We start from the raw sequence: 15,323 nt of genomic DNA, 5'->3' as shown, positions 1-15,323 counted from the left end.
CCTTAATCAAGTAGAACACTTTTAAAATTCAAGGTTTACAAAAATCTGGTGTAGCAGCTACCAATTCAGGGTGGGGGATCAATCCTAATTTTCAGAAACATCATCGATACCTCCATTCTATCTCCTCCTCGTTGAATAATAAAATTTCACGAACTTCTATATCCGCCTTAAGATTTGTATAATAATGAATCGATGATCTTCATCTCTACGGTAAATAGAATTTATTTTATAAAGTTTCATAAAATGTACGTAAAAAAAAGAAAAAAAGGAATGACATCATATGTTTTAACGATCCTAGTTTGGGATCTCTCCCTTTTGCTTTCAAACTCTCCCTAAACTTCATTTTCACGATTAATTGACACGGAGCGTGTGAACGTCGCCGGGTTCGATAACGATTCCCCTAATTTCGTGAATCACGCGGCGAGTTGCAGCCGTAAGTGCACGCACACCGATTTCCGCGTGTCGTGTCAGCCGTTTTGCTAGAAAGCGTACTGACTTGTTCTATTCTACCATGTAAGAACGACGGCTCATACGACTTCCTGGTAATAAATTACCATGAATCAGGGCCCCAGGCTCCACCGTGTACAACGATCGCATTGTTTCGTGAAACAAACAGAACACGGCATGCCTTCGAACACGAGAGATCCTAAATGGGAAAATTACAAGATTACGAATGCGCTGGCCTTTTATCTGTTTCATGCTGCAACAACTAACCTATCTATTTTTGTCTGATTTGCTACAATTATACCTTGTCAATAATTAGGCACGGAAAAGAACGTTTAACACGTACATACAGATTGGATTTGAATTGGATGCACATTTTTATCTACCCAACACAGTATTATTTATTTTTAACTCAATCAAAGGATCAAAGGAAAATTTCATTGCCATATTGTAAATATTTTAATTTCTTGGAATTTCATAAAACCATAGAATTTAGGTAGAAAAAATAATAGTGAAAAAGTATTAAGCGAATCCTCGATATATTTCTGATTCTCTCTGTTAGACAACGATATCTACGCTACGAGTCCATAAATATACCGACAACAGGTCGAGAACGTTTGAGAACGAGCATTCGTATTTGTCAGAACACGTGTGTCCCTCAGGCCTTGTTACATAAACATTGATATAGGAGTATTAATCAATTAAGTTTGTGCAACAAAGACTATACAAGGTACTAATGTGATATAAATTTTATTAAGAAATACATGCGTAGTTTAAAGTTAGACTGAACGTCGCAATTTCGTTTGGCAAAGGCTACTCCAAGATTTTTGGGCACGCATATATATATTGCTCTAAGATAGGCATGTACCCTTCGTTAAACGCCTTCGAAACATCCACCATTTTACCGATTATGAATAGCCGCATTCATCGGCTCTAGGAATCCCCTATCGCTGCGCAATCGTAATTTCCATACACGGCTCACCCAATCCTTCGCGCGGCACGCACAGAGAAAGAGAGATAGAACCACTCCAACTCTCGTTTCCGAAGGCGTGCCGATAATGACATACCTCGACTGTTTGCGGCGGTAGTCTATTCTGCAGAAGCACCTCCAGGCGTTTCATGCACTCCCCCGCTCCGTTCATCGTTTCACCATCCACCCTTCGACGATCCACGGCCTCGTCCACCACATCCTCGCCGCTCCGTCTTCTCTTCCCTTTCCCATAGCCAATCTTTTTCGCAAGAGCCATCTCCACGATCTCCTCCCACTCGATGATATCCTCGATCGGTTTCGAACTCCTTTGAAACGCGGCGTTCTTCCGGTTCCTCTTCTGCGAGCCATTGTTCCACCCTTTCAACGAAGATCCTCTCAATCCGAGGATCCTAAAGTCACCAGACTTGCCACTGGGCACCCTCTGCTCGACCTCCGCTGTGATCCTCCTCCACTTCCGCTCCCTAGGTGTTTTGATCACGCTGCTGTCGTCCCAACCTTCTTCCATTCGCTTGACCCTGTCGTCGATCGTACTCACCCTCAACGTGTCCGCCCAACTCTCTTTCTTTCGATCTCTATCTTTCACCCCGGCCTTTGCCAACGCGGAAGACACGTGTACAGTTCTGTTAGCTTTCTTCTTGCAGCTAGCGTTTGCGCCATTAACTGGCTTGACAGTGGTACGAATAGACATGCCCGATGGAGGACGATCGTCGTTATTCGTGCTGGCGAACGCATTCTCGCGGCCAGCTTCCGAAGAGTGCAAGCTGTCGCTGTCGCTGCACTCCCAAGAGCTGGTGCCATTTCTGCTGATCTTTCTGTTGGGAAATTTTGTCGCAACCGAGGCTTCGTCTACCAGGCCGATCGAGTTCCGTTCTTTCGGGAACCTGGTGGCAGGAAAGGAGATGGTCGCGCGACGATTGCTTTGTTTCGCTATTCCATTCCCGTGAGCTTTGCCGCGACACGATCTATGAAGCAAGTGATGCGCTCTCAGGGACTCTTCGTCGACCTTGTTTAGAGGCATCTCGATAGAAAAGAGGCGAACCGACAGACAGTTCTTTTCGGTCTGTTTTCTCGTTTCTTTTTTTGTCCTCTCGCTTTCACGCCGTATAATTATATCCTTCTTCGAGCTACGAGATCATCCGGTCCCACGAACCGATTCAACCGCGCTTCTTTTCCCGCCGAAACAAAGTTTCGCAGTTACCCAGCGAGTTTAGCGAATATCGGCATAGACCTGGTTTTTACTCGGGTAAAAGTGGAGACGCGATCTTAACGCTGATATTCGTTTGACGATCTGATACCAGTAGCTGATGCGCGTTGCTTTTGTTCTTTTATTTGTTATTTCGTATGCTCTCCGCGTACGATGTTAGAATGTACGAAGAAGATCTTGTTTATTATATTTTGTGACATCAACTTGAATCATGTCCGATTAAAAATACGACAATTATCTTCAGAATGAATGAGTGAAAATTATCTTCAGTTCATTGATCGTTTGACACGTATGTTTGATGTATGTTTCTCGTTGTTCATATCTGACGTTCAAACAGTCCAAGATACTTGAGATTGTACTATCGTTTTTCAGATTTTATAGAACAATTCAATGATTTTATGATTTAGAGGAGATATTTTTTAAAAAGTTTGCAAAATCAACAATTATTCACTGCACTGACATGCGAATTACTCTTCTCCTGATGCTCCAAACGCAATATCATCTTACACATCCGAACCTAAACACTCTTTCATTAGCAAGGAAAATGCGATAGAACTGAGCACCTGACACATTCGTCGCCAAATCCAAAGCAAATCGAACAACGAGCTTCCTCGACGTCGCATCCGAGAGACTGTACCACGAACATCTATACACGGGCACAAAACCGGAAACCAAATCAACATGAAACACTCTAATTACTTGACGTTCAAAAAGATGACGAATTTTAATAGCATGTTGGCGAAGAAAGTTCGGAGAGCCTCGAAAATTAGACACCGGGCCGAATCGTCATTTGTTTTCAGTTTCGAACAATGAGTGAACCGCTTCGAGGGAAGGAAAGGGCGGACAGAGAAGAAAGCAGGGCTCCTCCATTACGAGGAGCACGTCGAGCACACCGAGTCTCAACTGCGGCACACAAGAGACGGCGGTGGTATCCCGAGACCGAAGCAGATCAAAAAGAAACGAAAGAGGCAGGCGTGCTCCCACGACTGAGGCGTTCCTTCTCTGCTAAGCGACGTCTTTCTCTCGTTGCCTCCCTTCTTCTCGTTCTGTCTCCGTCTCCGTCTCCGTCTCCGTCTCCGTCTCCGTCACCGTCACCGTCACCGTCACCGTCGCCGTCGCCGTCGCCGTGCACCAACTCTTTCACCTCGCACGTTCGCGTGTCCTCGTCATTTTCCTCCGCAAATCAGACTTTTGCCGATTATATTTATCGATCGATTCTATATCCGTGGAAAGAAATATTCGCACAGCAAATTACTAGCTTCTTCTAGCGACCGATCGGAGATTCGTTGGTCGCTTTCAGTCTTGATCACCTTCGATATTTAGTTTCTACTTAGGTTAGAGCTATATGCTACCGCCGCGCACCTGATCGCACGTGCGAACATTGTACACGGTGTAAAATTTCAAACGAGAGACTGTATACTTGCACACGAAAGAGTACGACTGGGGATTTAATCGCCGATTCTTTTAACAACGAGTGAAAATTCTTTGACACGAAAAATGAGAAAATTTGTAACTGAATGGGATCTAGGGTTAAACTACGAAAGAATACTGAATTTTGGAATTTTGGAATTTTACTTCCAATCTCTGTCGCGAATAATGCAAAATACAAAGTCCAAAATTTTAGCAATTCAATGTAAATTCCTAAGTGTAATTCCTAATTATATTGTTATATTGTATAATTCTTTTTACTTTCGATTTTAGGCAGTTAATCATTCGTGGCATTCAGCAGCATCTTGCAAAAAAATAAACGAGAGGAAGGTGGCTGTAAAGTGGAGAACCACCAATTCACCTTTTGACGCCATCCTTTCCATTCGAAGGGAACAATTCAAGCGCGTCCGCTCAGCCAATAATTTGCATAAACACGATTTTCACAGAAACAACACGAGAAGAAAAGAAAATCTGTACACGTCGAAGATATGTTTTCATCTTTAATCTCTTCTCGGTGGCCTCGTCACCTTTCTCTGCGTGCATACATCACTATAGACGTGGCTGTTAATCCGTGACAAATGCGAGGAATTCAACTTCCACTCATTGGAACACACTGCAATTTAATTCGCGGTAATCAATTTTTTTTTTTCGAAAATGACGCGCAAAGATTGCAGAAGAGGATCACTCAAATGGTATAATTGAATTAATAAATGACTGTAGTAATTTATATTAAATTATCGCAATTTTTAGTTCAGTATTCAATATTACTTTGTATCCTCCGTGACAGAGATTAGTAATAAAATTCAACTCTAAATTGTTATCATCACTAATATCCGAAATGACGTGTTTAACCCAAATCACGTAGTTTAGTCATAAAAGAGCAAATTATGCAATTTATAAGTGACGACTTACTTATTATTTTCACATGGAACGTCTTCAACGAAAAATTGCCTAACTCACCAACAGTTCCCAATTTTTCTAGATTTTCCAGAGACTTTTAAAACTGTTCAAAACACAAGAGGAAGAGAAAAAAGAAAAAATCGCGGAGAAAACAATTAACTTACGCGGCAATTTCGACGGGAACTGTTTAATTACATGATTGGTACACCTGATGATACTTCATAATTATGGAAATTACTTACGCTGTTATGATCAAAGGAGGTTCATTTAAAACGCGTTGCATTATTCCGAACAGGAAAACTCCTTTATGACGTAAATTATTATCGTCCGGATGTTAATAGAAATAAGGAAGACCGAGATGCGCCATTAACCGTTAAAACCGTTCACCCTGGACGAAACAACGAAAAGACGTCTATTCTAATTAAGAATTTAAAAATCTGTATTTATATTACATCCTTTTCTCGTTGGTATAGAATTTGATAGTTATTAATATTTTACGTCGCGATTAAAAAAAATTTCAGAGATAAAAATTCTCAGGATTGAACAATTTACAGTATTTTCTACTCTAATGTCAAGATTAACGGAAAAAAAAAAAAATGTTTGCATTCTTTTCTCTATGACTGCTTCGTTCGATTCCAATTTAGAACCGAGTATCAAGAGAGAATATAACGGAGGCAAAGGGAGCAGAAAAATACGTGGACTGAAGAGGCCACAGTTTTAATGAACGTAATCTCGGGTGTTACGAGTTCCTTAAAATAGTATCATCTTTTCTCGAAACCCTGTGACTCTTTTGGTCCCTCAGCACGCGGATCGCGTGCACCGAGATGCACGTGACGAGTCTGCAAATGCCTCGTTTCCTCGTCTCACACAGTTGGGGACTTGCCTTTTTTCCCTCCAGCCTCTTTACACGCGTCGCAAGATGCTCCGAGCCGCTTCTGTTTTTCTGCGGTTCTCACGTGATGTATGCTTCCACAGATTTTCGTGTATTCATAAAGCTAACCGAGGCACGCTCGATTACACTTTCGTACGGCGGTGAAGATTGAAAAAAAAAAAGACCCAGCCAAGTATAAAAGTTTTTCCATTTGCCCGCACACAACGTCGTTTGGGTATATATAGTGCCCTCTGATTTGTTTTATATTTCCTGTCTTCGAACACAGTAACTTGTGTTTATTCTCTCTTCTCTTCTCGTTTTGACGTTCTGAAGAAAAATATACATACGAACGTACCAGTCGATTCCATCAGTCGCGAAGCTTTTTCAATTAGAATTGGAAATTTCTAGTTCAATACCGCGAATGTTTTAAACATCGCGTGAAATGGAATTTTCCGGATCGATAGCACTCCGTATGGAGTTATCTACGTCCACGTTACACCTATCGGCAAGGTCGGCACGTAAAACGCACGTCAGTCATTTCCTGATTAAGCTAGTAATTCAATATCATTTAACATCGTTTGAATATTTTTATGTCACGTCCTCAAATAAATCTTTCTTAGCAATTACGCGTTGCAAAACGAAATGGCACTGCCTACGTTAAACTCGATTTTCACGAAAACGAACTCTCTAAATGAAAAAAATTTTACTCTTTCTTTCGAACTTGTTTCTTCACGCGAAATCATCCCTCTTTATGGTGGTGTTTCGCTGGAATCAATAACCCTTTATATTTAACCTCTTGCGGCGGAATTTTTTGTCCCAAAATTGTAATATTTTCTCAGTTTTAAGTATATTTAAGTCAAACAAAATAGGCAAAACAAATGATAAATTTATTATTTCTCAATAATTTCTATCCAGCGATATCATACCGACGAGTTCAAAAAGAAAGCAACGAATTATTGTATACGGTTTGGTCACTCGTTATGGTCCGCAATCAATTGCCAGCGCAAGTGGTTAAATACTTGCGTGAGCTTGTACGCACGCTCAACTTCTCTTCTAGTCTACATTCGAAGAACTTCTTACTCGCCAAATCGACAAGAGAGGAACAAACCGTGTCCGTGGCAGAAATGTGGAAGATCGGACGCGTGATTGCACGATGCATTGAAAGGCGACACGTAACAGATGAACGAGAATACATTGCGGAAGGCGTGGGAAGAAGTCGGGTTCTCGATAGCTCCGAAGAATTCCTTTGTCGTCGAATTTTTTGACGACGAAGTGAAATACGTTGCCCCTCTACCCATTGCTATACGGCTGGTACCTAAAATCATCGTGGTCCGATGACACATCGACGTCACGCGTTCCTCGACGCACCGAAGACGTATTATCCCAGGCAAAAGGCGAGGAACGACGAGGTGGTGCGAGCACGCGTGGGCGAATTACCAGAGGACAATCTCCACGGTGTGTCGTTACGTGACACGCCGATTCATAGAAGTCTGGGGACACGGCGCACGCGTGTACAACCCGAGTTCTCCACCTAACAAAGCCTTCTAAGCTTGCGCAAGTTAAGAAAGTATCGAAGAAAATTTGAGACACGAGTGTGTCTTTTGCTCGAGCCATCGAGCGTTCGAAAATATCTCGGCCTGCGAGCTTTCCTTCATTTTCGTGTCATTTTCGTGGGAGGTCAGTTGAGACTAGAGCTGACGGAAAGAACGATTATAATAAGAAAGAAAAGTGAAGCCCTGGTCTGCACGCAATTTGCAGTAGGCAATTATTCAATCGTCTTTTTCTTCTTTAGGCAGATCGAACTTGTCAACATATTTCATTTGCAATTTGTTTCCGGTCAATTTGTAACATCCAAGTTCTTTTTTTTAACAAAGTCTAATTGATTTCAATGAAATTTGGTATTTTGCAGATGAAATAAATAATTATTGTTTACGAACGTGTCATTCGAATTTATGATCATCTAAATCTAGTTTTAGTACGCTACTTCAAAGAGTTGTTTGCTCGCTGTGTACACTGAAAGAATACTTGAATCTCGTCGAATGGAGCGTAACAACCGCTTCAAAGACGCCACCACTTTAAAAGTTATATTTGGGAATGGCAAGTTGCCGCCCTACTTCTTCCCTTCTACTACTTCAACTTCGCTTATTTTTCGAGTAACGCCGCTGCTCCGTTCGCAAACCTATTGCCTCGCGGCTTAATCTCTCTTGGTACAATACGTTTTTTACGCGATAAATTATTCGATAATTCACTTTACACATCAATAAAAATTTATAGGTATTATACAAAAAAAGAATAGTCTTAACAAAAAAAGTAATTTCTTTTGCACGATACAATAGATAAGATTTTTGACTTGCTGGTGAATGTAAAATTGAGACACAAAAATTCGAAGAGAGTTACAGTATTTGTTCACAGATTGCGAAGCATGTCATTCTAAAAAAAAAAAAAAAAAAAAAATATACTAAGAGCTCAAACGTGAAAATGAGAACGTACTCGTGGTAAGGTAAGGGACTGCTAGAAGGTGGAACAACTAGAATTAAAGCGTAGGCTGGATCCTTGTAGCGGTACTGCAACCAACAGACTCACTCAGCCTAGTAGTACAGCAAATCGTGAAGAACAATCGTGAAGATTTAATTAGCCGTTACTTTCTAACGCGTCCTGATGCAACTGCTATGTAGTTCTATTAATCAAGCAACAAGTTTGCGCTCGGCTCGCTTTCGTGACTGTTCTACGAAACCGTTTCACGAAATGTGAATGACGCCTCCTTATATGGGAGATCTGGTAATAGAGAGGCAGATTTGGCAAGGATCGTTCGCGAGTAACAATTTCAGGCGAATTTAAAAACAATTATTTCTAGAAAAGAGAGTAACATTTGTTTCCCATTTCATGTTTTATTAGATTTCAAATATCTTAGAAGAGGAGAAGAGGAAATAAGTTCCAAAGTAAATTAGAAATATATTGAACTATAATTGAGATATGTAACGCACCTTGATTGCCAGGACAAAATAGAAGAAGCAATAAGTCAGCTTGGAACTGCAGAAATGAAACGGAAAGTAACTGTGTATACAATATAGTTGGAGAGACTGAGCTGCAGTTACGCAAGACTGATATTATGAGATAAGAATGATGAATGTGCGACTTAAATCATCAATCAAAATTTCTTTTCGTTCGAGTAACAAGGGAAGCTTTCGTCCAAACTTTTCAACGATAACGCGTAACGTTGAAGTATTCCCGTAGAACGAAACATTGTCGATTCTCTTTCAACAAAACTGCAGCTACGTATGCATTTTTCATCCTTTCAACCTTTTCACGGGATATCGCTCGTGCATACGTGAACGCACGCAGATCCAACGCTCGCATTGGTTTTTGGCCGAAAAAAACAGCGAACGTGACACGAATGATGGTTCAGGTCTCGTTTCGGATAGGCGTAAGTATGCCACGGCTTTGACAATTCGCGATATTCACCCGGTGTACTTATTCACCGAGTGTCAGACCGGCCTGTCACTCGATATGAGTCATCAAACGTTATCCTCTTGCAAACGACGTTCAATATTTGCATCGGTCTTCCTTCCCTACAGATCGTTCCTCTTACTTGCCGATCACGAAACTATTCGAACGCCTGGTACAGAAAAACTTACGTACTTGTTGTACAGAGCATTTTGAAATCGCGACCAAAAATACACACTCACATCAAATGTTTCGTAATTCCTACAAGCACGTAATCTTTACGTTAGTCGTACGGACAAGTTGGTTATACACGAATTAATAACATTAAGTGACGAACGAACGAACCACGAAGACTGAAAGATTGAAGTATCAACGCGCGTAACGATGATAATAATAATACTGATGATACCAAATACCCCCGAGGGGATTTCAATATGGTTTAGGCTAAAATGGTGGCGAAGACGGTCATTAAACTCTCGCGGCTTGTTGTTCGCGTTGCAAGCGTGGGCAACGAACTTCTTTTGGAAACCCGATATTTATAGAAAGGCAATAGGTTGACGTCATTCTCGGACTGCACCTATAAGTGCATCCTTTTCGATGCCGCGTAATGTTCCTGCGTAACATTACAACGGCAGCCCTACGGTGACGATGCACATAACGTTCGAGAGTTTTACTACCGTTACGCCATCGTACTCCGAATGATCGGTGTCAGTGAATCGTTCCCTTTTACTTCTTTACTACTTCGGATGCTTCTACTAATTTCAATTGCTTCTCAATTTTCGGCATAGCGAAATAACTGCGCATTTGTTTCAAACACATGTTTAAATTAATTTATCCGTAACATTTAAAATAATTTACAAATATTATATTTTAAAATAATCTTAAAATAATTTGGAATAATTTAAAATTAATTTATCTATAATAATATAATAATATAATCACGTATTTTAAACGAAGCCTAAACTAATTTATTTCGAACTAGTTAATTCTCTCTCGCCTGTTTCTGACCACTGTGCGCAATATCAGCCAATTTTATATGCTACGAATACTAATTTAATTTTAGACGCAAGAAATACATTATACCTACAATATGCATTGCAGATCAATTTCATCGTGTTATCGAACGAGCGGGTTAAGCGTTACTCGATCTCCTTTCAATTACATCGATAACTGTTAACCAATGGAGCAGAAATAGATTACTTACTATAGCCAAGTAACTGCTACTTACTCGGAGCTGCATGTTGTACAAATTAATTACTCGCCACTTAAATATCGTGACAAACGGAGTTAGGAATTAGAATTAGAAGCCTCGACTTGTCTAGCAAATAAATTCATGAAGAAAACAGACCGAAGAAAGCTTAAAATAGGCCATGGAATACGAAGAAAATCTTGAGAATAAAAGAAATAATTATTTTCCAGATCAAGGAAATCTCTCTTTCACTCGAACATAATTTTAATTTATATTATTAAATGTTAAAATACATGATAAATAAATATTAATACCATTATAAAAATAAATGGAAAAATTTTCCAATCTGTTATAAAACATCTAATAAGCTTTTTGCCTGAAAATTTGATTAACTTGCTTGTGCTTTTGTAAGCACATTCGTACACCACGATAATTCAAATGGTAGACAATGCGTTTGCACATTAATGCGGTAGCGTGTAATTTTTAATCGTCTGATTTTACGTCAACACGAATGCTATGAATACAAACTAACGATCAAGTACATGGTTCACATCTTTAATTACCGTGCACGTGTACAACAACTATATGATTAACACATCTGCATTTTAGTGCAGAGCACAAAGTTATCACGAGTAGCTGATTCGTTTGCTTTTAGAATAAGACGAAAGGAGAACACGCAATCATTGATTAGTATAATGCATACAGCAGTTACTGTAGATAGATGTACTTGAACATTATGGAAATGAGAGATGTGAAAAGTGAAAAAGATTAATTTACCTATTTTTAACTTTACCTTTTCTCCCGTGATATTTGTGTCTAAAATTAATATTGATATAATTTACAATACTATTATTATTTTTCGTGTATAAAATATATCTTTGTTTTTAAACAATTTGTTGACCCACTTGTTAAAATTACTTATTCTGTCTATTGCTCGTTAAAAAATATTTTAAAAAATTACTTTTTGAAAAAAAGTCAAGTCGGGTTGTTGCCAACTGTTAGTACATTGGATCGGATCCAGATCTCAGATCCTAGATCGCACTCTGTTTTACCAACAGTCCATACGTATAACCAGATTTTGCTCAAGTACAGATACGAACCTCGTTCTGAATAGATTAGTAATAAATTATACAATATATATATAGATTAGTAATAAATTATACAATTATAAAAATATCACAAATTCTTTATCAAATAAATTTAACCAACGATTCATGTAGAAATAAACGATGATGACGATGATTAATAATCAATGATCAACCGCTTAATTAATCTAACATTTTAAGTTTCCAAAAATTAATGTACATTTGAAATATTTACTTAATAAATCATAAATTTCCCTATTAATATGTGCATTTATGGCATAGAGTCAGTAACGCACGATGTAAAAAATTAAGCTAAGGAATATTATCAAAGCTTATTTTTGTGCAAAATAGTAATTTGAATTTAACGCTGTCTTAAAAAATTGTTGAAACGAAAGAGACAGCTTCACAGCATGTGACGTAACAGGCCAGGTATAGGAAAATTCTATCACTTTACTTTTACCTTCTTGCCATTTAAAAGGCGCTTACACTGCTGGAAGGAATATACCTATTGACCTTACTTCTATCGATGTGGCTTAGAGTAACTTTCGTTCTCGCTGTTACTAAAAACGCTGTTAACTTTTATTAAGAAAGGAACGTAATTATTAAGACTTGCAGATGTTCGTGAAAATTTCACATTTTTACGAACGCAATTTAGAAAAAAATGAGAGCAAATGAAAGAAATGTCCACTTAAGTCCCATCTCTTCGGACGTGTTCGTAAAAAATATGAATTTGCATATAAATATCCATAATCTACCGGTCACACTTGAAAGTACCGTTTACATACCTCAAAGCAGTTAGAGAGAGTTCAAATCTACTTCTAGCTTCACCCAACTTCTACTTAAAGGCATTATGCACTTTTACGACACGCGGATCGCTCCAAGCTATACAGTCGCATTCGAACTTTCGTTCCATTTCTACATGTGACGCACTCTGCATATTTTTATCACGTTCGTCTTATTATACGTTTCAAGGCGAGTGCAACGCGTTTGTACAATGTACATTTCCACAGCAACTACCACTTTCGCATGGTATTGTCGGCGGCCACCGACGATTAACAGACAGTTAAATGCCGTAGCTCGACAGAATTCTCGTTATGCATTAACTTGGAAATGATAGGAAGCTGTGTACTTGGTATTCATCGCTGGTTACAATTCAGGGAAATTGCCTGTGATTGCTTGATCAAAGATGCATCATCTTGTTCGATCTTTTCAAAACACAAATTGGTATCCCTTAAATAAAATGTAGCCATAGTGCTCGCTTATTTACATAATTTAGTGTCTTTCTTTTTCTCAAATTTGACAAACTAGAGAAGAGATGATAAATTAATTTCATTTAAAAAGATTTTATCGTCTCGCGAACCACTGAGTACTGGCAGGCATGAATCATGTAAAATTTTTAATTTAATTTATTAATTCATGCCCATCGTTGGAAGAGCTTGATCACCGCATTAATCATTTGGCGTAAAATTAAATCGTGGAGTAATTATAAATATTAATCGTTAATCACGAATCACTGGTTACGTCGTCGATCATCAACTGCAACGTTCTTATCGAAATTTAATTAAAATTTTCATTGGATACACTTTATGCGGAATGAGACTGATCGCTAATCATTAATTACATTAAATATCGCATGCAGATCTCGTTTAAATATTCAAGCTGCACAAGAGAAAAGAAATTAATCTCAAAATTCGATTTAATATAGAATAAAAAAAATCACAATCGCAAGAATCTTTAATTTAAAGAATTTATTTAATTCTAAAAAAAAAACCATTGGAGATCGATTTCAAGCATTTCCCTAGGAAACGGCGAGTATGCAAGATACACGGTTCAAGAGCATCAAGCATTCAATAAATAACACTTTCTTTTATTGCATTATTAGATTAAACGTTTATCTTCGCTGCTGCTATATTTATTCCCAGTAATCTCACTGCAACGTTAACAGACACAGATTCAGCAATTTTAATATTGATCATTGGAACGGTCATTCGAGGCTAATGAAGCTAAATAAAGCAATTATTAAAGTGTCGAAAGATCCCTATATCATTACGAACGTGGTTTTACCACAATCATAAAATCCATAAACTGCCACCGTGATTACTTAATTCGTAATATCGTCGTAAAAAGTGACAAAGCTTCATTGCCGTGTAATTGCGCTATTATCGTAGGATTCCGGTTTTTGATTGGACCGAAAGCTGGTATTGCGGAACGGGCAAGACAGCAGATGTACCGTTAAGCGATTACTATGCCACTGCACCGCTGCGAGGAATGTGGGTGGAAAGCATCCGTCCCTACTATTGTCTTTTTCCCTCTGCACAGCCACACCATTTCTTCTGTTGAAGTACCAAACAATCCCACCGCGTCTTTCGCTCTTTCCCGCCCGCTTATTTCCTACCCCGACATTTTCCCAGTTTTTCTTCGTAAATATCTGATAGTTTGTCGATACCTGCTCTTACTTTCACAATTGAATTTCGAATTGAATGCAACTGAACGATAAAATCTCTAGTGTCTATCCCTCGCCTCGTTGACGATTTTATCACTCAAAGTACTTTGTTCTTTCTTCTATTTGAATAAAATGTTATGAAAAGGTTCGATTTATATTGAATTAAATGGATGGAGCGAATGGAAAGTCCTGCCCTTTCTTTCTGAGACGACGGAAGAGAAATCTTCCGCGAGTCCTCCTAAAGACAGAAAAGAGAGTACTCACCATGTTTTGATGAAACCGCAAACTACCAGATCGTCGAAGTGTACCGCCACGGATATTCGCAGCCGCAAGTTCGACCTGACGTCCGTCGCTACTACCGCGTCTTGATAATTCCGATAATTCCGCAACTGGCTGCACCTACGAACATCATACACTCCATTACAATTTTATTCGATCCCTATTATCGATGTTGCATACCTCTACCGTAATAGTCAAAATGATCAATTTTGAATGATTCTTTGCAAGATATAAAGATGAGAGTTTGCTTTTCGCCTTGAATTAGTTAAATACGTGTTTGTTTATAGTCTTCTATACGTTTTAATTACTAAACGTTTCTTCACAGCAAAGATTTTAATAGAAATTGCCGGTCTCAGTATTACTACCAAAAGTGGTTGTAAGTATCAATCGTCAGTGGTTCTAGCGTTAAATACGAACGAATGAATTATAATTTCCCACTACGTTAGTAACATTCCTTAGTAATAGTTTCACAGGAATTACCACGCTGTTATCAAGCTTGCAGAGGAGTTGCTGAAGAAATTCGGGTAACAGAGGACCAACTGTACATGCTGATAAGCTCATGGTTAACCGTACGTATTTAATAGATATCACGCGTGTAACGGATGCCTGAATCTACTTTCTAGCCGCGTGCACGAGCTCTCAGGAAGATTAAAGTAGTTTCCGTCTAACGTGTACAGCGCAGGAAACAGGATGTTGACCGAGAGAACACCTGCAAGAGGCCTAGCTGTACATAATATAAGTATGTAAATCACGTTACGTTCTTTCTGTTAAGGCCGTTTCGTTTACCGAGAAGGAGAACCGGGGTACAAACCTGTAACGAAGGCCCTCGAAGCCTAATCAATACATCCTCTGGTAACTTTACAACCCGAACTGGAAATGTTCCAACATTTCGAACGACAGAACCAGACGGACTCGTGCTACTCGCTACGGTGGTATATTTTCCTTGCCCGCTTTACACGCGGAGAAATAAATTGAGATAGAAGTGATACAAGATGCGGCTCGGCAAATTAAACTCTATGGACCACGGCGATTAAATCGAGAATCT

At 39.1% G+C, this 15,323-nt stretch overlaps 1 protein-coding gene across 2 annotated transcripts in view; it reads right to left on the bottom strand.

The window, feature by feature from the left end:
* LOC122527818 (unconventional myosin-XVIIIa) overlaps window positions 1–15,323 on the bottom strand; it is a 60,344-nt gene that overhangs the window by 35,906 nt on the left and 9,115 nt on the right. Inside the window, exon 4 of one of the 2 annotated variants that reach the window (XM_043652342.1) lies at window positions 14,264–14,398. In XM_043652342.1, coding sequence (XP_043508277.1) covers window positions 14,264–14,398 — 135 coding nt within the window. Of the gene's footprint in view, window positions 1–1,511; window positions 3,632–14,263; window positions 14,399–15,323 lie in introns of those variants that run through there. The other variant, XM_043652343.1, reaches the window with a different exon arrangement.

Source organism: Frieseomelitta varia, unplaced genomic scaffold (genome assembly GCF_011392965.1).
Source record: "Frieseomelitta varia isolate USP_RPSP 00005682 unplaced genomic scaffold, Fvar_1.2 scaffold_232, whole genome shotgun sequence".
In the NCBI taxonomy this organism is placed as follows: Eukaryota; Metazoa; Arthropoda; class Insecta; order Hymenoptera; family Apidae; genus Frieseomelitta; species Frieseomelitta varia.
Note: the sequence above shows the minus strand (reverse complement) of the source record. Positions and strands in the feature narration are given on the sequence as shown.